At 49.7% G+C, this 22,069-nt stretch overlaps 1 protein-coding gene across 3 annotated transcripts in view; it reads left to right on the top strand.

The window, feature by feature from the left end:
• Positions 1-2,643: 2,643 nt before the first annotated feature.
• The window catches only part of SHISA6 (shisa family member 6), a 327,507-nt gene continuing 308,081 nt past the window's right edge, over positions 2,644-22,069 (top strand). For 2 of the 3 annotated variants that reach the window (XM_050765002.1, XM_050765001.1), the window contains exon 1: positions 2,644-3,500. In XM_050765002.1, the coding sequence (XP_050620959.1) occupies positions 2,854-3,500 (647 nt within the window). In that variant the 5' untranslated portion in view covers positions 2,644-2,853. The remainder of the gene's footprint in view (positions 3,501-22,069) is intronic. The other variant, XM_050765003.1, reaches the window with a different exon arrangement.

The following is a 22,069-nucleotide window of genomic DNA, read 5'->3' as shown; positions in this document are numbered from 1 at the left end:
TTATCTCCACTGTGGGCATCAACTTCCAGTAATCTACTGCATCCCTTCCTCATTTTTTACCTGTATTATCAGGACAGCTTCCAAATTGCTTTTCCTGCGTCCAGTCCAGTGTTCCCTACTCCATTTGACTCAGAGATTCAGCAAACATGTAAAACTGACAGTGTCTTCTCCTGATTAAAACCCACCAATAATTCCCCAGCAATTGTAGAATAAATTCAAGTTCTTTGCAAGGGAGGGATTCAACGCCCTCCTCCTAGCCTTATTTGGTAGACTCCTTCAGGGTTCATGCTAAACTGCTTGCACCCCTGCTCACACACCCTTACCACTTCCTGTCTTTCTGGTTCTGCTAAGGATGTTCCCTCTGCTGGGGGCCTCCTTTCCCTCTTGTTTGCTGTATGAACTCATAATCCATTCTTCAAGATTCTGCTCTACCTCATTGTGAAAGCTACCTTTGACCCCCATCTGTCCCCTTGCAGGGCTAGGCTGGGTGCCTGTCTTCTGTTCTCAGAGCACTCTGCCCGCCTTTATTATGAGACATAACCTTGCCATGTGGAAATCATTTGTTTATCTGTCTCCCTAATGGTCTACAAGGTCCCCCTCTTTGAGGAAAGGGACTCTCTTATTCATTCTGCTGGCAGAGAGTAGGCACTAAACTGTTTGTTGTACAGAATCTTTAAGAAGAAGGTGGCAGCTGAGAAGTTAAGGGAACGGGAGGAAGTGCAGAGGAAGAGGGAGGGAATGGAGACAGGAGCGAGTGGGGAGCTGTGGGGATAGTCTGTGCACCGCGCGCCCCTCCTCCCCAGCCCCTAGTCAGTATCAGGATCTCCCTCTCGTGTCTTGGAGTCTGAGTTCCAGCTCCAATATATCCATTCCACGTTTCCCAAAAGAGGAACTCTTCTGTTCCTGCATAGGGATCCCTTGTTTGGGTCACACGTGAGTGGGACTGAACAGAAAGTCTCAGGGAAGATTCTCTACCGCCCTCGCTCTGACAGCCTGTTCCCTGCCTTCATTTCCCTGCCTTCAACCAAAGCACGCTGGTCACGCAGGCAGAGTCTCGGTCTTGGCCATCGCTTTTTGTTCCCAGTTCCCCCTACCTCCTCCAAGGACACATACCACGGATGGTAATATGATTCTCTTTTGGGGTGGCCTCATAGCTGTGAAAGTTACTCAGGCCTCCTTTCCACAGACCCAGACACGCAACTACCCCGAAAGCACCCCCGCCTGGCACCTCCATCCTCCTCACCTTCCATAGTAGCTGCAGCACAGAGATTTCAACACAGGGGTTACAAAGCTGAGTCTCAGAGGTTCAGACAGCTTTCTAATGGCCTCCAGGCTCCGCAGGGGGTGGGGGAAATAGTCTAGCAAAGAGTTGCCATCCAGTGCTGGGGCGGTCCAGCGCCTTTCTGCGCAGTGGGGACGGGGTTGGGGAAAGAGTGACCAACAGGAAGAGAGTGTAGGCTCAGCTCACGGGTCGAGCAACAGCCTCAGACAAGCCACTTGACCCATGGACTCAGTTTGGGAACCTGTAGCAATGGGTTTGACCTCTTCTCCTGGCTGCGAGTATCACCACTAGGGAGAGGCAAAGGCTTGCAGAAACCCCAACTCCCGCTCTGGCAGCGCGCTGCCCCAGGCTCCGGTAGGGTGGGGACTGGTCTCGAGGGCTGGAGGGGGCAATGGCAAGAGAGGTCTGTCCCTGCCGCGGGCCGGCTGCAGAGCGGACGTTCAGCCCTGCTCCGACCCCACTTGGCCCACCCGGTTCGCTGTGTTCATTAACTGCTGTCCCGACCTTTCGTGACGCGGAGCTTCAACTGCTGAGATCGCGGAGAAGCAAAAAGGAGTCCCTTCGCCCCGCACCCTGAGCGCCCAGGCGTGCAAACGTGGGCGGCGGAGAGCGGCTGCCCTCCCCTCCCCTCTCCCCCCTCCCCTCGCGGCGCTCCCGTGTGTGCGGGTGTGTGAGTGCGTGTGTCTCCCTCGCTCCCTCTCGCACACGTTCCGGCACTAGTGCAGGCGGCGAGCCGGCGGCTTTCCGCTCGCTCGCTCGCTCCGGCCGCTGCGCTCCCGCCTCGCCCCGGCGCCGCCGCCGCCGCCGCCTCTGCAGTCGCAGCCGGGCATGGTGAGTGAGTGAGGTCCAGCCGCCGCGCGCTCCCCCGGCTCGCCGCCGGACCCCAACCTCAGCCGGCTCCGTCCCAGGGAGCCAGCCTGCGGCGGGAGCGCGCTGCGGGGCCGGGTGGCTGGGGAACCCGGGCGGCCGAGCTGAGCCTGGAGGGGCGGCCCGTGCGCCCTCGGTTCCAGGCGCGCAGGGCCGCGGGACCCCGTCTTGGGAGCGGGCTCTAAGCCCCTCTCGGCCCCAAGCCTCTCTCCTCGAGGGCTGCGCGCACCCTCCCTGCCCGCCTACCCGCGGTTCCCCTCCTGCTCCCGGAGCGCCAGTCGCCCCACCCCGTGACCGGCTCCCCGTCTTGTCCCGCAGGACCCGCCCGGACGGGACCACGCCGCCGCCGCCGCCGCCGCCGCCGCCCGGAGCCGCGCTTCGGGTCCTGCCTGAGTCGAGCCGAGCTTGGGGCCGCCGTCACCGCCGGCGGGGGATGGGGCTACCCGGGAGGCGCGCCGAGCCCGCAGGGGGAGCGCGGAGCCGGCGCGCAGCCTGAGAGCCCGAGCAGCCCGCGCCGGGCCGGTCCGTGCGCACCGCGCGCCGCCGCCGTCACTGCTGCCCGCGCCTCGATGGCGCCATCGCCCCGGCGCCGCTGACCGCTCCGCGCCTCCAGCCCGGCCCGCGCGGCGGGTCCTCCGAGCCCGGCCCGCCGGGGGAGCGGCCTGCCGCGGAAGCCTCCCCGCGCCCTCCCGCCCGGCCCCACCATGGCGCTGCGGCGCCTCCTGCTGCTGCTGCTGCTGCTTTCGCTGGAGTCCCTGGACCTGCTGCCCAGCGCCCACGGAGCCCGCGGCCGCGCCGCCAACCGGACCCTGAGCGCAGGCGGCGCTGCCGTCGGGGGCCGGAGGGCCGGGGGCGCCCTGGCACGGGGCGGCCGCGAGCTGAACGGTACCGCCCGGGCGCCCGGAGTCTCGGAGGCGGGAAGCCGGCGGGGGCAACCCGCGGCGGCTGTGGCGGCGGCGGCAGCGGCCAGCGCGACCGTCACCTACGAGACGTGCTGGGGCTACTACGACGTGAGCGGCCAGTACGACAAGGAGTTCGAGTGTAACAACAGCGAGAGCGGCTACCTGTACTGCTGCGGCACCTGCTACTACCGCTTCTGCTGCAAGAAGCGCCACGAGAAGCTGGACCAGCGCCAGTGCACCAACTACCAGAGCCCGGTGTGGGTACAGACGCCCAGCACCAAGGTGGTGTCGCCGGGGCCCGAGAACAAGTACGACCCGGAGAAGGACAAGACCAACTTCACCGTCTACATCACCTGCGGGGTGATCGCCTTCGTCATCGTGGCCGGCGTCTTCGCCAAGGTCTCCTACGACAAGGCCCACCGCCCTCCGCGGGAGATGAACATCCACAGGTGAGAGCGCCGCGTGCCGCGCGCCCTGGTGTCCCCGCGGCCTCACCCTCTCAACTTGCTTCCCCTGTCCTCTTCACTCTTGGCCTCGCCACACCTCCCCTGGCCCTCTTAAGTTATTTCCACCATCGCTTCTTTTGCATGCAATAAATCAGGGTCTTCTTGTGCCCCCTCCTCCATTTCTTCAGAACCGGGAATGCATGCTTTGGTGGTAGGGGGATTTACAAGGCAGAGTAAGAAATTGGTAGAGTGCGTGCAGTTCCAAGTGTAAGAATGTTACAAATTCTGTAATCCTGGATGAGGATCCAGCGTTCTGCTTTCCTTTCCTGGCATGTGGGTACTTTGGTGTAGGTTCTTAATGGCATTTAGTTTTTTGAGTCAAATCGGAGTGTCATCTTCAATATAGGAAACTGACCAATGTTGGAACCTTACTGAAAGCGGTACCGGGTGGCTTAGTGTCAACTGAGACGTTCTTGTACACTAGGAATTGGGGTTTTATAGAAAGGATGCCTCCTGCCGGAAGTAGAGATAAAGATTTCTCCATTCCATGTTGACCAGGCACAGATGGTGTCTCCTCATTGCATCCTGAGAAGTGGGATGTGTATCTTTCCTGCTGAGACTGAAACCCTGTAGTTAGAACTTTGACTTAACAGTTCTTGCCTGTGTTAAATCTGGTGGGGCATCTTTCATTGCTTACATTGGAGAGGGAGTGGGGGCTACCTCCTACCAAAACTTACGCCAAGAGCTCAAACTATGGCAGTCCCTGGTTCCACTCTGAATCCTGCCCCGAGGCACCATCTTGCCCCCACAGTGAGCCCTTGGGGAGGTCAAAGCCAAGGGGACGACAGAAACCCAGCCTCCCCTTAGAACTCTAGGAATGACACACCCAGGGGATGCAGAGTTAGCTTGGCTTCCAGTCCCCTCATGTTGATGGATGTCTGGACGTGGTGCGAGAGTCCTCTCAGGGAACAAACGCTGCCCCAGGAGATGCCTCCATTTCTGGTGCATGGTGTGGGCACTGCCCTAGTCACCATGACCACCCCCCAGACTACTGTTTGTCGGTCAGCCCTGCAGGCCCCCACACTGACCCATTCACCTTGAGCTCTTCTCTGCGTCCTGGTTGTTATCCTTACCACCTGAAAACCTCCTTCCCCCCTCCTGTGTACATTAATCACCCCTGCCTTGCTGAAGAGAGAGAAAGGCAGATAGAAATTTCTAGGCATATTAAAAGAGCTGATTTTTTTTTTTTTTCCTGCTTGATACTGTGGGTGTTGAGAGAAATGATACTCCCTGGCAGGTTTGATTGAGTCAAATCCACAAAGGGTGGGTACCTCAAACTCGGGTGCTGGAATTGGAGTGATTCCAAAGGGAGGCCTCGGTCACCCTGAGGCACCTCCACCCTGTCTTCCACCCGCAGCTCATGTCTCAGATAGTGCAGTAAGTATCCTCCTGTGTGAGAAACAGCCTGTGGTCAGTCTTGGCTCTCAAATGCAGGAGACAAGTGGGATGGTGAGCAAAATAAAGGCAAGACACTGTGTCTTTTGCATCTTGTCGGCAAAGAATTTTCTCTCTTGGCTCAGCGTAGAAAGAAGAGAAGGAATTGCCTATGGGCAGGTGCTGTCCTGAAGCAGATATGCTGGTCGTTATCATCGTTACACCTCTGCCTCGAGACTCGGAGGCTTGTCTCCTTTTCCCCTTCCCCTGTGGCCTTGGCCTCTCATTAAACCTTCTGCTCTGACCACAGCCGCTTGCTGGTTGATTCCTACACATCTTTCTTTAAGTTACTTTCTTCCCTGCACCGTTGTTACCTGTACTCAGGGAAAACTGCCTGCTGCCCTGACACTTCCGCCTCATACAGAGTTTATTCATCATCGCCTGAGATGATACGGAGGGCGGTGTCCTCAAATGCTGACAGCAGGCATCTTTGGATGCTGGCATTGGCACATGACCCTGGAGAGGTCACGTTCCCTCTTGGTGTTTTTTCCCCTCCCCACCACCCTGACGCCCCTTACGCCAAACTAGAGTGAAGGTGATGACACCATTGGGGCAACTTCTCTCTGGGGTGGGGAAGCGGAGTAAGCACGGGAAGGGAGATGAATTTCAGGCCTCAGAACATTATGCAAATGTGGGATGTTTCCCCCTCAAGTTCACCTCCTGATTTTATTCAGTTCACAGCCTCTCTTCCAGCAGCTGCAGTCTTGCCTGATCAGTGCTTTGGAAACCATCATATCCGCGCCTGTTGGGTAGGGGACAATGCCTGTCTGTGTGTGGTGGGGCGGCAGGGGGGACAGAGCACGGGCGATCCCTCTACGACACTCTATGAATGACCTTGGGCAGGTCAGGAAAACTTATTTTTCAGTTCTGGGTAACTCAAGCACAGCAGTGTCCCAACTTAACCTCTTGCTTCCGGGGCACGTCAGGGTGAGTGTGCAAGTTGCTGTCAGACTCCTGGGGGTGAACGCAACTACACCACTCCTCTCGCTTTGCTCACACCTGAGAGGCCGCCGTGTGTCCTTCCGGGGAGTATTTTTTGTGCAGACTGCCTTGTTGGGCGATCGGGGTAGGGAACAGGAGGGAGTGATGGAGAAAGAGAGAAACAGTCACACCATGTGAGTTTTCCTTAGGGAAGGTGGGGAGGAGAAAGAATGTACACTCTTGAGAGGTCAAGTGAGGAAGTGAAGGTGCATGCAGTTACATATTCCTTGAAATAGTTCGGCAAAGATGTTTCCTGTCTGAACAGGAAAGACAAGCTGGTTTCAATGTGTGCTTCTCCCTAAAGATGATAGCTCGGCAGGCAGGGGCTGAGTCTGAGGGAGTTTCAGTGAGAACAGCCTCATTGGAGAGGGACGTTTGTGGGAGTGTGAGCAGGGGTGAAGGGAAGGGACGGACCATCTGCGTCTGCCTCGGTGCTCCCAGGCTGGACAGCCCTCCGCCTGCCCATGCACACACATTCCTTAGGGTAGGACTTCCTTTCATCTCTCTACTCCTTCAGGGAAGAACAGATTTCATTATTTCCAGAAGTGATTAGACCTTGCTGTCGTGTTTCTGAGTGAGAAATGAGTGTCTGTGGGGGAAACTATCAGCTCCCTAGTGATTCTAACAGATGAGTACCAAGTCCGACTCAGCTAGCTGAACTCCGTGGAGGAGGAAGAGATGAGCACAGGATTGAAAGGCAGAGCTGGGTGCTGGATGTGGTCAGAGAGCCCCAGGGCAGCCGTGCCTACCTTTGCCAACTGGAAGCCCAATTCCCACCAGGCTCCCCACTTTACTTTTCCCCTTCTTCCAAACTGCCTGGGCTCAGGCTCAAGCTGCAGCCATCCCCAGATTTTCCTATTTCCTGAGTGATTTCCGCACAGCTCCCCCGAGGGGCCCTTTGTTCTGGGAGGGCCGCCAAGGGCACGGGCTGAGCCCAGGAAATAGTCTGGGAGCCTGGTCCTTTTTGACATTCCTTTTCGTGCTAGCTGTCTCACATCCAAACCTGTTCCTTCCTCCTCGCCCTGAGTTGATTCATTAGTGTCTTGGAGATGAGAATCATTCTGAGGGAGGAACTGTGTGGCTTTTTTTAATGGCTAATTAACAGATGGGTCAGGAAGCTATTAGGATGCTGGAGACGCAGTTGGTGAAATCAGAGCTGCCCTGGGTCCTCCCACTGCCTGCACAGGAGCAGAGGGGATCAAAGAATGTGGGTGGGGTGGCGGTGAGGGGGGATATCTAGGGGTGTGGGAAGAAAAATCCAGATGGATATGAACTGGAAAAAGTATTAGGAGGTGACCCCTTCATCTTGGGTTTGTCCTCTTGCTTGTTTCTAGGGGAAGTCAAGGGAATACTTTGTTCTACTCTTTCTCCCTCCAGAAATTAATTAGAAACTCAAAGAGCTCTGTTCTCTCCTCACAGGCTACATAACTGCAGTGGCAGGGCCCCTTGGCTGGCTGATTTAGTGAGTTCTCTTCCTAGGCTCCTGGGCAACGAATTGTCAAGTCACTGCGTTTTTTGAAGCACTGAGCTCACTATAATGAATTGATCTAAATAGAGAGTCAACTTATTTTTCTACCTCAAATATAGAAGGAAAGAAACAAAAAAACATCTTGCTTTGGACTGAAGGTTTTAGCCTTGCCTTTATTTCTTTTTAATTTGAGTTTAAAAAAAAAAAAAAAAAAAAAAAGCAGTGCTTTGTCAGGTGTGGTGGCTCACACCTGTAATCCCAGCACTTTGGGAGGCCTAGGTGGATGGATCACATGAGGTCAGGAGATCAAGACCATCCTGTCTGACATGGTGAAATCCCGTCTCTACTAAAAATACAAAAAATTAGCCGGGCATGGTGGCATGTACCTGTAATCCCAGCTACTCGGGAGGCTGAGGCAGGAGAATTGCTTGAACCTGGGAGGCGGAGGTTGCAGTGAGCCAAGATTGCCCCACTGCACTCCAGCCTGGGGGACAGAGTGAGACTCAATCTCAAAAAATAAAAATTAAAAAAAGCGCTTGTAGGGAAAGAGGAAAATTGTGGAAGAATTGGAGAAGTCTTATGGAGGAAGGGCTAGGGGAAGGATGCTGGGAAGGCAGAAAGAAGCAAAAATAGCAAAAGGAGGAAAGCAATCTGGTGAGAGGTCGATTATTCCCATTGAAGGGACAAAGTGACGTTGCCTGGCCTTTGTGTGCCACGGGCTTGGTTTGTCCTGGCTCTTGCAGACACATGCAGACATTCACTTAACAAATGAGCCCTGCTCACCTTCCCTGGGCAAGATGTGTTTCATACTACACCGTATAAGCTTATAAGACACATGTTGCCTTAGACAGATGAGGTTAGCAGGGTTCCTTCTTGCTTTAGCAGCGGAACCATGCAAATACTTTTCAAATTCCCTAGACTGTACAATTCTCCTTGGTCACATTGCTCACTGTCTTCATGTCCTTTCCTACCCCTCCCCAAGCTCAGAAGGCCTTCACGCCTGTCCTTTTCTCCCCTCTTACCCTACCCAAGGTGGGGAGCACGTTCATTTCTGGGAATCGACTGCTAAGATACCAGGTTTACCCACCGTTGTAGGCTGCCAAGACACAACTAGAGAAAAAAGTCTAATTCATTATTTTCAACTGGTTTTATTAAGAGATCGGATTGACTGTGCAGCGGATTCAAATCAATTGTGCAGGAAACAGTGGTTAAGACAGTTGAGAAAGCGAGCGGATTGAAAGAGGTTAATTCACTAGCTCCAGACGGACAGTCCTACGGATCCGGAATAAAAGGGAACCACAGCAAAAGAAGCTTCATGCTTCCAGTTCCATTGCCTGATTTTCCAGGGACTGGCAGATTGTATTTAGGTCTTCCCTTTCTAACTCAATTTCTGTGGTCTGCGAGGAATCCTACCACGTGCTGGAACTGCTGCCCTGCTCCTGGCCATGGGAGATCACCACCCTCCTTCCCTGCTGCCCTCGCCTCCTTCAGACTCCTGTACCATCCATTTTTGAAATTATAGTGAATTTTGTCTTACAGTTTTGCTCATATCCCTTGATGATATATCACCTGTGGAACCACAAAATGATGATTTCAATTTACAGGAGTGTGAGATGTCTCAGATTGGTTCGTGGTGATGGCAGGGGGTTGTGGTTCGGTGGAATATATGAAGATCTAGACTAAAATTCGTTTTTTAGTTTCTGTTGTAACTTTCCCCCTCTTTTCTTTACCTTGGGAAACTCCACCCCATTATTTCTTCCTGAGTTACATTTATGACTTCACGTCTCTAGTGTCTTTCTTTTTTTCTTTTTTCTTTTTCTTTTTTTTTTTGTGACGGAATCTTGCTTAGTGGCCAAAGCTGGAGTGCAGTGGCGCAATCTTGGCTCACTGCAATCTCCGCCTCCCTGGTTCAAGCTATTATCCCGCCTCAGCCTCCCGAGTAGCTGGGACTACAGGTGCGTGCCACCACACCCAGCTAATTTTTTGTAGTTTTAGTAGAGACAGCGTTTCACCTTGTTAGCCATCATGGTCTCGATCTCCTGACCTCATGATCTGCCCACCTCGGCCTCCCAAAGTGCTGGGATTACAGGTGTGAGCCACCACGCCCGGCCTCTAGTGTCTTTGTTTGCAGATATTGTAGAGGGATAAGAGAGCTGGGTGCGAGAGTTACCAGTGAATCCTCAGACGATCTCAGTCCCTTGAACTCAACCCTTGAGCAAGCCTAATTTTAAAACAGTTCAGGATACATTGCTATTTTTTTTTTAATCTCTCGAAGCGAAACCAGAATCTTCTGAAAAAGCAGGATAGTACCTTCTATTATTTTGTCATCTATTACAGAATTATAACATTTTCATTGCTAGCAATTCATTTAATCTAGTTCCCTAAGTTTACAAGTGAGGCAACTGAAATTCAGAGAGGCTAGATCACAGTGCCAGGGAGCCCAGCTAGTGGGTGGGTGAGCTTGGAGTTGAAGCCAGGGCGCCTGTGTTCTAGTGCTCAGACTCATCTCATTCACTGAAAATATATTCTGCTTCTTTACTCTTTGCACGTTCCTTAGTCATCACCAAATAACTTTGGAATCCTTAGAGATGTGAGTTACAGCTTTCTCGTTTCTCTTTCTTTCCTACGTTTCTGTACCCCTCCTGGTTCACTGTTTCCACTGAATGTCTCCACTAAAATGATTTCCGTCGATCTTCCCCAGTCCTTTTGCAGCTTTTTTTCACGTTCCTTTCTAAAGGGCAATAACCTAATCTGAGCATAATCCTTTTATAAGGTTCTGAATAATACGGACCATTGAAGAAGGAAAATACAGCACAAGCCAAAGAGTTGTGGACCAGGGCAAAAAGTCACTGAATGAAACTGTGGGCAGAAATCTATCATTAAAAATACACAGTGTGAATGCTTTCTGTCTCTCTCCCAGAGATGAGTGGAAATGCTGAGACCTGCTGGATCAATGCAGTTTACCTCTGTGAGAGGCCAGAGACCTCCCGCCATCCAGTGGCTCTGTGTGTGTGTGTGTGTGTGTGTGTGTGTGTGTGTGTGTGTGTGTGTGTGTGTACATGTGTGTGAGTGTGTATGTGTGTGTGTGATTTCAGGGTTATCTTCCGGGTTGGCCCCCTACATAGAATATAGCTCTGCAAGCCACGGAAGCTCATTCATAGGCGCCAGTTTTGCTCTTTCTCAGCTCTGGGCCCAGATACTGCAGGCTAATGAAACTGGAAATCTGGGCTTACTCATTATGTGAAAATAACCTGTGTGGCATGCAGTCTGGGGGCTTTCCCTGTAATGTGCTTGATATTTTCTTTGAAAGAACCTGGGTATACATACCCTAATGTGTCACCCTTCCAAGCAGTCACCTTGGGAGGCCACATGCTGATTTTTCTGCAGAAAATGTTCCCACGGTCCCTCTCTTGAAAGTACATTGAAGGCCCATGGCATGTCATTTTGACCTTCTCTGAGGGTAACGTATTTTTATTTTCTAGGGTTGATTTGATTCTTGTAAGCAATGGCAAGTCGTGGGGCTGAGTCTGATGAATGAAATAGGTGATCAGAAATCAAGAGTGCCTCCAGTGATGAGACTTGCTCTCCTAGGAGCCGTGTCAGCTGTCTCTGAAGGCAGGAGCCCAGAAGAGGCATTTCAGAGAGGAGTGAATGGCAGCTCTGCACAGGAGTGCCTGGCAATCCGCGATGATTGTTTTGAAGAGGCCACTCCTCATGAGGAACGATAATTATTGGCCTTAAGAAAATCAGTTTGACGCTTTATCCATGTGCCAGGCAGGTGGTGGGGGTCTTAAGACAGAGGGAGAAAAAGGAGGTGAATCTGCAGCAAGTATTTCACATAAAACTGCCCAGAAAGGGTGAAAAAAGTGCATGTCCCACATTTCTGCAGGAGATAGTAGACAGTTAGCTTAATTTAGCTTCCTAGTTTGATACGGAGGGTAAAAGGACCCAGTTTTATGGGATGCATGCAGTGAGGCACGGGGTCAGAGCCAGAGTGTTCACTGTGCCTGCCCTTCTTTCTATCCCAGGGCTATCGCCTCTGTACTTGCATTCAGACGGGGTCACTGGCTGGGCCAGACTGCCATAGATGACGTAGAAATATTTGCAAGCCCAGGAAGATAAGGCTGCCAGTGAGCACTGCTTATCAATTCCTAATGTGCATTTATCACCACTCCCTCCACCCCCAAATGTGCATTCAGTGGATGGATTGATCACCAAAATGGAGCGAGGGTGGGGCAGGCCAAGTGTAAAGGCAGGTGACAAATACCAGACTCAGCATTTGCAGGTGGGGTAGCCGCGGCTGTACTGCCTGGGTAGAATGGCATTCATTCATCTCAGTCAGGATGTGGGGGTTGGTAAAGGGCTGTGCACTTGTACTGCCCCCATGCATAGGCTGGGGCAGAGCCTCTGGTCCTGATAACCCTCTAAAGGTAATTCTTTGGCATTCTGGGAGGAGTCAGTCTTGCTGTGAGCTTGGGAGTCCCTCTTAACTCTGCTCACGTGTCAGGACGGTGGAAGCTCTGTGTCCCAGGAGCTTACACAACCCCATCACTCATGCAAGCCCACAAGCCAGAGTTAGAGAGAACTGGAGGTCTCAGTGAGATGAAGACTCAAGGAAGTGGAGAGGATGGTAGAGAGATACTCAGAAGAGTGCTCGGTCTCGAGGGCTCACTCTGTACCAGCGTTCAGCTCAGCGCCTGACCTGCATTGTCTCACTGCATCCTCCCATCATCCCCTCTGAGTGTAGGGGCCCATGATATAGATGAGGAAACCGACTCAGAGAGGCTTAGTAACTTGCCCAAGGTCACACAGCTAGTACATTGCTGATGCCCTTCTCTCTCTGAACTCCAGTGGAGCAGCTGGCTCTCACCTTCCTGAATGTAATGGAGTCAGCGATCCTCAGAATATTTAAGAAACCAAAGGCCCACCTTCCCATGCCCTGGGACTGGTTATCATAGTGAAGGACTAGGAGGATAAATGACCTGCCTAGGAGGGCTCTGCAGAACCAAAATGGCGGCCCCCACTCAGATTGCATCCAGGCGGCAAGATGCTCAGGGCAGTAAAAGAGCTTTCTTTCAGGACGAGATGATACTGGCTGAGGATAGCAAAGGCAATGCAAAGAAAATATAAAACAAAACCACCCTGATTTTCATTGAGAAAAAAAAAAATTGACAATATTGAAAGAACCCCCGGGCAATTCTGCACGAGTCCTAGCTCCTGGGAGCAGTGACGGGAGCTTGGGTAAGGGGCACTGGAGGAAAGAGGTGATTTGGGAGACAGTATGGACCTAGGGCTATTTCCAGTTTTAATTACTGAGATGTAGAGCTCACAAACAGCTCCATTTATCACAACTCTTCCACCCTGCCCCATTTCTAACATCTAGCATTGTGCATACAAGACACAGCATTTTGGCCAACTTGCTGCTTCTTCCCTGTTCTAGTTTTATTCCTTCCATATTTCTACCCTTGTGGCTGTGCTTCCTAATGACTCATGCCTTGCCTGTGATTCTCTGTTTCTGGTGCTCTCAAGTACCCTGTCCTGAAGGGCACGTGGAAAGAAAGGAAGGAATCCTGGGTCACTCTAATAGCCTGTGTTTTACTCTCCAGCTCCCAACCTGCCACACGCCTCAGGATCCGGTTGTCACAGGGTGGTGAGCAGCAGCTGAACTCACATTCCCTGGTGTGCAGCTCCAGCCAGGGCCACCTGAGCAGGAAACTCACCTCTGCTTGAGGGTGTGTGAAAATGTATCTCACTAATCTTCCCCAGGAACCCAGTATTCCTGCTCCCTGTTTTCATCCTCCCTGTCCCTGCTTGGCTCACGCCTACTCCTTGTTAGAGGAGCAAGAGAACCATTGGATCCTCCTTGCCTGAAGCCAATGTCCGTCTCTCTAGACCCATGGACGCAGGAACCCCAGTGAGACTCTGGGTGGCTAGAACCTTTGCCCCGTTCCCCAGTGTTTGGGAGAAGAGTCGCTGCTTTCTGCACTCTTCACAAACACTCTCATTATTCCTTGCTTTTTTGGCATTTGGTCTCGTGTACTGTTCCCATTAGCTTCGGCATTAAAGTCTCATTACTCAGGACATCTGTCCTCTGGACATATTCGTTGTTCCCTTAGCCAAATGTCCTCTTCTGGGAAGCGTGTTTTCCACCCAAACAGCCACTTCTGTCTTCCTTCGCCCTTGCTGTTTCAGTGGGAGGAATTGGAATTCTGAAAGGCTTGGTGGAGGGAGGGGATGACTGTTAATTTGAAGTGGCATCTGAGAGTCCCTTCCAGAGCCCATCCATCCCCTCCTTTCTGAGGTCCTGAGAATATGCATCTCGGCTAGGAGTCAGGCAGGTCGGTAACCAAACACTATCGTAGCAAAGAAGGGAGTTGTCACGGGAGTTTTCTTCCCTCAGTCCTAGGATCAGGCTCAGATAGAATCACTAGGGAATTCTGACCTCATTCACTGCTGGTGGACGGCTTTGACTGAAGGTGAGACTCCTCTTAACCCATCTCCCTGCAGTGACAGGGCGTGTGGCCGGCTCAAAAGCTGAGGCTGCTCCAGAACTTGGGGGAGAATCTGGATTCCAACTTCCCTGTTGGACTCGTAGTTAGCCGTTTCTGATTTTTTGCTGCATCTTGAGAAATTTGCCTGAAGTTTCCCAGGAATGGTATCCCATAGTCTTGGGGAGACTATTTATGCAATGGGAAATAACAATGCGTTTCAGCGCTCAGATAATCAACAGCCAGCTTCTTACCCACACTCAAGCATTCGCAAAGAATAATATTGGGCTTTGGAGCCAAGGATCTCTTACATCTCTCCCTTGCTTTTAAGTCACATCATTAAAATGTTTCTTCGTGTTACTTTCGGTGTTCTGTCCACTGCCGCGTCTTCTCCATCTGTCCTTGTTTTGATTCCTGTACACTTCTGTCGAGCTGTGTTCCTTCTCCCCTCTCCCTCCGACTCGCCCTCTTGAACTTGTCCTGCCATAACTTCATTAAGCCACATGGATTTAGACGCCACTAATGCAAAATTTATCCAAATTGGACCTGGGCAAAGTTTTTTTTTTTTTTCTTTTCCTTCTCTGCGATGAACAGATTAATAGCTCAAACAAACTGCAGAGATTTCGCAGGGGACATATACCCTGGAGAAGGTTAGATTGTTTACAGGCAGGCTCTTGGTAGACAATTGGCATGTTAATTACAAATCATTCTTATCTATTCAATGAAGTAGCTCTTCGAAGATCAATTTTATTTTATTTTTTTTTAGTTGAGTTTGAAATCCTGCATTGGCCTGGGAAGCAGTAAAAATGCATTTCCTTTAAAGTGTTTGAGAATTTTCATGTCTGTTTCATTGATTGGGATTAGCCTGCCCTTATTTCTACTGAATTGGTGATGCCTGACTGCAAGCTGCTTCAGACCCCCTTTTCAATTCCCTCTGGGGGTTCTTGCTAATTTTCCCACTTCTTGTTTATTTTCTTTTTCTATTTCCCTGAGTTTTAAGAATCCAACTCTCTCTCTCATTCGGCTTTGAGAATTTATGTTATAAACTATGCTACATCCTTGTGCTCGCTTTTCTGCTTCTTGCCACAGTCATGACCAGCTGGGCCTGAGAGGTTATGGATCTGGAGGCAGACTTTGGAAAACTTGCCCGGACTTCGAGCCCTGCCTTGGCTCTCTCTGTGGTGCTCTCTCAGTGGCCTAAGTAGTCTGCTCATGAATCACTGTTCCCAACACCGCTGTTTGGATTGAGGAGACAGCATCACACCTACTGCAGGAAGTGGTAGGAGGCACTTAGCCAGCAGCCGTGCCCCTTATAGAAAAGAACTTTGACCTCCCTCTCTTAGTCTGGTTATGTGGCTCTCGAGGGACATCTAGCAAATCCTTCTTTCACCTTTGGAGGTTGTCATCCATCTTTCCCTGCCTTAGAGCATTTCCTGGGAGCTGAGCTACGAGACAGGATGACCCAACTCTGTCACTTTGTCTCGATGACCTTGAGTGAGTCCCTTGGCCCCTCTGCTGTGGGATGTGGGCTACAAAGTTGTGGAGGTGTGTTCTCTGGCCCATTCTGCCCTCAGCACACCTGAAAGATACATGCTGACACAGTCCGCATCTGTACTTACAGCTTCAACAGCTCTGGGATGTGGGAGGAGATGCATTTTCCTTGCATACGCCACTCAGATAAGAATGTCATCTGCAAGTGGTCTCGTGAGGATGCTGCTTTTAACATCTTCAACTCATGGGTTCCCTTGGTCGAAGAGGACTTATGAGGCATTTTAGTGACTCTCCCTCTTGGCACCACCTTCCCGCTTCCCCCTCCTCTCGTGCACAGCAAGTGGCCGCCCATTCATCTAGGACAGGGCTGCCCCTACCTCTGGAGGCAGTTGGTCTGTTATTAGGATGCAATTCTAGTTGATTCTCATGGGGAGCCAAAATGACTTCTTTGACTGGGATCCATTTCCTGGAGTAACTCAGAAGGAGTGTATCATTTCTTTTGCAGGATGGCAAAACGTGTGTTTGAAGATAGCAGTCAAGGCCCACGTTCAGTCTTCCCTTCTCCCGAATAAATAAGCACTCCTAGTTAAGAGTCTGTCCTCATGGGACGTGGGTTCAACTTCACACTGGGGCAGAGGCTGTCCACCCAGAAATGGGGCTATAATTCTATGGTGAAACCCCAAATGAGATTTCTAAGAGCAGCATGTGGATCTCGGTAATTCAGATGCAACTTAAAGATCTGGTTTCTTCTGGGAAGTTCCTTGGTCTGCAGCCCTACACAGCAGCTTTGCTTTGTGACAGGGATCCATCTCCCGCACCACTATGTCAACAGGACAAGAGTGTTTGCCTGTTTTGTTTACACCTGGATTCTAGTGCCTAGAGAAGTGCCTGGCACAGAGTAGGTGCTTAAGAAATATAACTGAATGACTGGCTGAATACGTGAGTTAAAGTCAGTAGGAATTAAAATGGTCTTTTTTGTGTACCCTGCCCTTCTGGTATTTGCATTAGTGTGAAGATCCTTGAGTAGGGAAATGACAATGTTTCTAATTATTTTAAAGAAAGAAGAGAAAAATAGGGAGAGGGAGGGAGGAAAGAAGGAAAGAAAAGGAAGAAAGAAAAAGGGAAGAAGAAAGAATGAATAACTGAATCTTTTACAGAAAGGGTTGCCCTGGCCAGTTTGATCTGTTTGCCCTTCTGTGCCCTGTTAGACTCCTGATTTCTTTTGCTCACACTGTGAATACCTTCGTTTGCAATGGAGCTTCATCTGGATACTTCTTTGCAGGCTAGTGGAAGCAAATCCATGGGGACCTGGCGGGAAGGAACAGCCTGTCTTTGCATTTGGCTCTCAAAGTCCAAGTTCAGGGTTCAGCAGAAACTGGTGTGTGGCCATATGGATTTCCATCCTTAGGCCTGAGTGGGAAATATGGGGCATGGGTGGTCCCTTCCAGGATGACCCATGGCCACAGCTGTGCCATGTGGCTGCCCCGCCACACCAAGAGTGTCGCCAGTTTGGCATAACTGCACCAGTCCTCTGAGCCTTCCCCCTTCTGCTTCTGCTTTTATTGTGGTCCTATAGGCTGATCCGATGTAGATATCAGGAGGTTGTAGACATTTGGATTTATTTATTAGTCAAATATTTATGTAGTGTTTACAGGGTGCCAGGCTCCTTGTAAGCCTCATAAGTGCTTTACAACTATTACATCATTTAATCTTTATGATAACCCTAAGAGGCAGACATTATTTTCTGCCTCATTATTTTGGCCTTATTTTTTCAACAAGGGCACAGAGTCGCAGGACACTTAAGTAGCTTGCTGACAACCACCAAGTGGCCAGCATTCCATCTTAGGCTTTCTGGCTCGAGAATCCCCGTGCGTGGCCATTAGGCTGTGCTGCCTGCATGTTGCCTCACCTCTCGGTTTAGGTCTTCGCCCATTGCACATAAAGAAAACAACACCGGTTGGGCACGGTAGCTCACACCTGTAGTCTCAGCAGTGTGGGAGGCCGAGGTGGGTGGATTGCCTGAAGTCAGGAGTTCGAGACCAGCCTGGCCAACATGGTGAAACCCCATCTCTACTAAAAATACAAAATATAACTGGGCATGGTGTCAGGGGCCTTTAATCCCAGCTACTCGGGAAGCTGAGGCAGGAGACTCGCTTGAACCAAGAAGGCGGAGGTTGCAGTGAGCCAAGATCATGCCGCTGCACTCCAGTCTGGGTAACAAAGGGAGACCCTATCTCAAAAAACAAAATAAAACAACGCCAACAATCACCAGAATTATAATGGCAGTGGCAGCAGCCCATTTGCACCTTGTGCACAGGTACAATTATGAACTCATCTGTCCCCTGGTTGACCATGTGGCCCTGTTACCAAGTCTTGGTAGCATTTTTTGTTTTCTCAGCTTCCAGTAATAATAGGTGCACCTGACACATCTGTGTTTTCAATGAATTCTCAAACAATCCAAGTATTTCTGAAAAGTCTGGGTTTGGTATTGGCGCTACCACATTTCTCAGGCCTGGGGAAATTTTCATATGATTCACGCAAGGAATGGAGTATGTGATCATGATGCTATTAGGATTGAATGGGGCCCCCAGGGGATGCACATCTATTCTCTGCCTGGCTCCCGGCTGGTCTAGCGACAGAGCCAGGACAGGCACCCACTGGGATGGAGCAACTCGCTCGGCTTCCCTGAAAAAACAGGCAGGCCATGCCTTCCCTCACTGAGTCCTGTGATGTTTATTGGCCATGATGAATTTCAATTGTGCTGGGGACAACTCAGACCTGCAGAACAGCTCAATGCAGATGCACAGACATTGTTAACACAACAAATGAGATCTCCACAGCCATTCTGAGCCTCTCTGTATGAGGAGAGCAGTCTTGTGCACACACAAAGCCAGCAGCTGTGTTTTTCAAGTGGACTCTGAGAGAACCGGGAATAGGGAAAACTAAATTAAGCCATTCTCCTTGGTCCATGTTTATTAAAAATACGTTCATTTCAATTGTCCTGGGTACATATTTTAGACAATGGAGACACTCCGACTGTCCGGTAGGTAAGTGTGAGATGCGGTTAAAGAGGACACCAGCAATTCCTGAGAGGTCATTATCAAGTAAAAGCTCAGGGGCGGATGTAGCGGCTCACGCCTGTAATTCCAGCACTTTGAGGGGCTGAGGGAGGCAGATTGCCTGAGCTTAGGAGTCTGAGACCAGCTTGGGCAACGTGGTGAAACCCTGTCTCTACAGAAATTTAAAAATTAGCCGGATGTGGTGGTGCTTGCCTGTAGTAGCAGCTACTGGGGAGGCTGAGGTGGGAGGATTGCTTGAGCCCAGGAAGCTGAGGCGACAGGGAGCCATGATCTTGCCACTGCACTCCAGCCTGGTTGAGTGCATGAGACCTTCTTTCAAAAAAAAATAAGAAAAAAAAAAAAAAAAAAAAAAAAGAAAAAGAAAGGAAGGAAGGCAGGAAGGAAAGAAAGAGGAAAAGCTCAGTATCTGGGACTCAAATAACCAGTATCTTTTATTTAACTGGAATAAAGTATCTACATTCTACTTTCAAGAGAAATACAAAAGAATTAGCTATCAGAGACTTCCCTAAAGAAAACAAAAACAGAAGCAATTTCCACGATCTGTCTTGTGGTTTTTATATGAACGGTTTCACTTCCTAGACCGTCTACGTGATAACTTAGGTTTTCATCTGTGAAGAGAATTAAAGATTAGACTGATGGCCCTCTCGTGAAGAACCTTGAATTCTTAAAAAAAAAAAAGTAATTATATTCAGTATACTTAATTAGGCAGGAATGCTTTTAGAAAGTTCTTCAAAAACAAGAGCGTTCTCATTAGTCCTTAGGAATAAGAACATTAACCAGAATAGCTTGTTCACGGAATAGTTCATGTATTTGGCCTTTTATCATACTTATCCAACAGCACCAATTTCTTCCCACCCCCCCAGAAAGAGAAAGGGCATGATGAGGGCTCTACACTATCCAGTTTGCCTTGCATTTGGTGCAGAATAACTTACTGAATAATAGCTGAGCCTGTGTTCTCCTTTCCACAGCATTCAGACAGCTCAGAAATCCAGAGACGTGGCAGAGACGGAAGGTTTCTTTCCATTGCACCACTTCATTGAGCAACGGTATTCACGGGGTCCTCATGGAGGGCATATTGGTTGAGATTTATAATAATTACCAGGTGAACTAAGGGGCTCTAGGTTCCCCCACTTAATTTGGGAGGACCTAAGTTTGACCATCTGTTTACTGAATGAAGATTGGGATGAAAGAAAAAAAAAACCCAAGTTTTCATTTTGATGCTCTTTCACCATACTTGTTTTAAAATTTGAAAACTCCACGAAGTCCAGGGACAACTGAGTACTTCCTACCAGATTTACTGAGAAGAGCTTGGAGGAACAGGGCCCCCACTTCCCACTGGCCTTATGCAGAGCAGGGGTCTGGTGAAGTATGTTGGTGTTCCAGTCAGGATTTCATTTGGCAAAAATGATGGCTGCTAAAATAGTGTAAAAGGTTGTAGAGCTGCTAGTGTGAATGGCACACTAAGGTGAATAGCACTGAGCAGTTGAGCCACAGCTGAGTTCTCAGGTCTGGGTAGATCTTTGCCCCAACGATTAAACACTCTCTAAAATCTTGTGTTCAGGGACCATTACAGGGACATAGTAGGTGAAGAAAACAAATGTGATTAAGTGGATGGATGGATGGATAGATGGATGGATGGATGGATGGGGTGTTGGATGGAGGGATGATCTTCAATGATGGATGAAGTGTTTTATGGATTGATGGATAGAGTGTTGGACGGATGGATGAGGGGATGAATTGGGGGGATGGATATAATTTTGGATAGATAGAGGTGGGTGGATGGATGGGATATGGGATGGAAAGTGAGAGGGAAGGATGAATGGAGGGAGGGAGAGATGGATGAAGAGATGGGTGGCTAGATGAATGAATAATCTGGTGGTATATAGTCAGCCCCTATAGTTTAACCTACCTGTGTTTGGAATCTGAATTCAGCACTTACTAGCTGTGTGACCTTGGGTAACATATATAACCTCTAAAAGTTTTAGTTTTCTGATCAACAAAATAGGGCTACCGATGGCACATCCCTTGTAAGAGCATTCTGAGAAATATATGATCCAATGCATGTAAGAGCCAGTGTCTGGGACATCGAAATCACTGAATAAATGATAGTCTCTAATATCTCAAGCAGACAAGACTATGAGGCAAAGTTATGAACAAGGTTTTGTTTATTTTTCTGTTGTTAAGGGAAATCACTTGCCATTTTAAGAACTAGTTCATATCCTGAATGCAAGTGGCAACACGTTAAAATGTTGACTGGGCCTGATCCCTGCAGGTGTTGAGATAACTAAGCACTGAGGGAAATTCAGACACACTTTCATTTCCTCGGGACCACTGACAACAATAACCAAGGTTTTAAGCAAATACATAATTGGTATTGAACTGAATCACTCATTTACTAATTGTTTCTCCATGCCCAAATATTAACTGGCATTTGCTAAATTAGCCGACCCAGCTGGAGGGACCAGGAGGACTCATTAAGGCTGATGATTTGTAGGAAGTGAAATGTATGTAAGAGACAGTCCCAGTGAACAGAAGGATGCCCGGGCTCAAGTCAGAAGCCTTGGAGTTAAATCCCTGTTCCAATATGCTTTAGTGCTGGAATTAGCCTGAACCTCAGTTCCTTGTTAAAAATTATGATAATAATAGCTGCAAAGGTCACAGGGATAGGATTATGAGACAAGGCAGGTGAATGCATTGAGCAATTATTAAGTGCTATCCAAATGTAAGATGATACTTTTGCTATTCAGGTGATTAATATACAAGACCAAGTACTGAAGGAAGCTTAAGTTTCCTGGCCTCATCACAGTGACTGTTTTCCCTGATCAGATTTGCTGCCTGATTAATTTACTCTCCCCTGCTTGCCACACACCCGAGAAAGCCAAGAAATACACAGACAGAAGGGAGCATCAAACCTAGGCAATAATCCAGATAAATTCAGGCAAAAGAATTCTTTTGTTCCATATATCAGATACTGCAGCCAAAGGGGCTTGCTATGGGTGGGGGAGGGTTGGAAAGAGCACGACCACTAAGGTGACTCTTCACTTCAGATTCCTAAATCAGACACATCTGTCGTCCACATGGGGGGTGACAGGGCCCTGCTGACAGCCTGTCCTGTCCTGAGTCCCTCACTTGGCCGTCTGTGTGTCTCTCTCTGTCTGACTCTTTCCCTCCGAATGTCTCTCTCTAACCCCTTTTACCTGTCTCTTCTGAATCGCATTTTATCTCTGGATTTCACTTTGGTTCTCTGTGGCTTACTCTCCCTCTTGCTCTTCCTGCCAGCTTACTTGTCCCTCGGACTCTGCCTCCTATCCTCTCTCTGTCTCCTGATGCCTGTCACTTTCACTAACTCTCTTCTCTGAACCTCGCCTGCTCTCTCTTGCTTGGGGTTTCAGACCCCCTCTCACTCTCCTTCTGTCTCTTTGGCTCCATCTCCCATTTCTCTCCTCTCTCCACCTGTTTTCTCTCCTCTCTTTCTCTCTGGACCTCTGTCGCCTATCCCTCCCTTTCTCTTCCTTTCTCTCCCTCTCTGTTTGCTACTGTCTGACTCTCCCTACTGTCTTCTCTCAGATG

The sequence above is a fragment of the Macaca thibetana genome, chromosome 16 (assembly GCF_024542745.1).
Source record: "Macaca thibetana thibetana isolate TM-01 chromosome 16, ASM2454274v1, whole genome shotgun sequence".
Classification (NCBI taxonomy): Eukaryota; Metazoa; Chordata; class Mammalia; order Primates; family Cercopithecidae; genus Macaca; species Macaca thibetana.
Note: the sequence above shows the minus strand (reverse complement) of the source record. Positions and strands in the feature narration are given on the sequence as shown.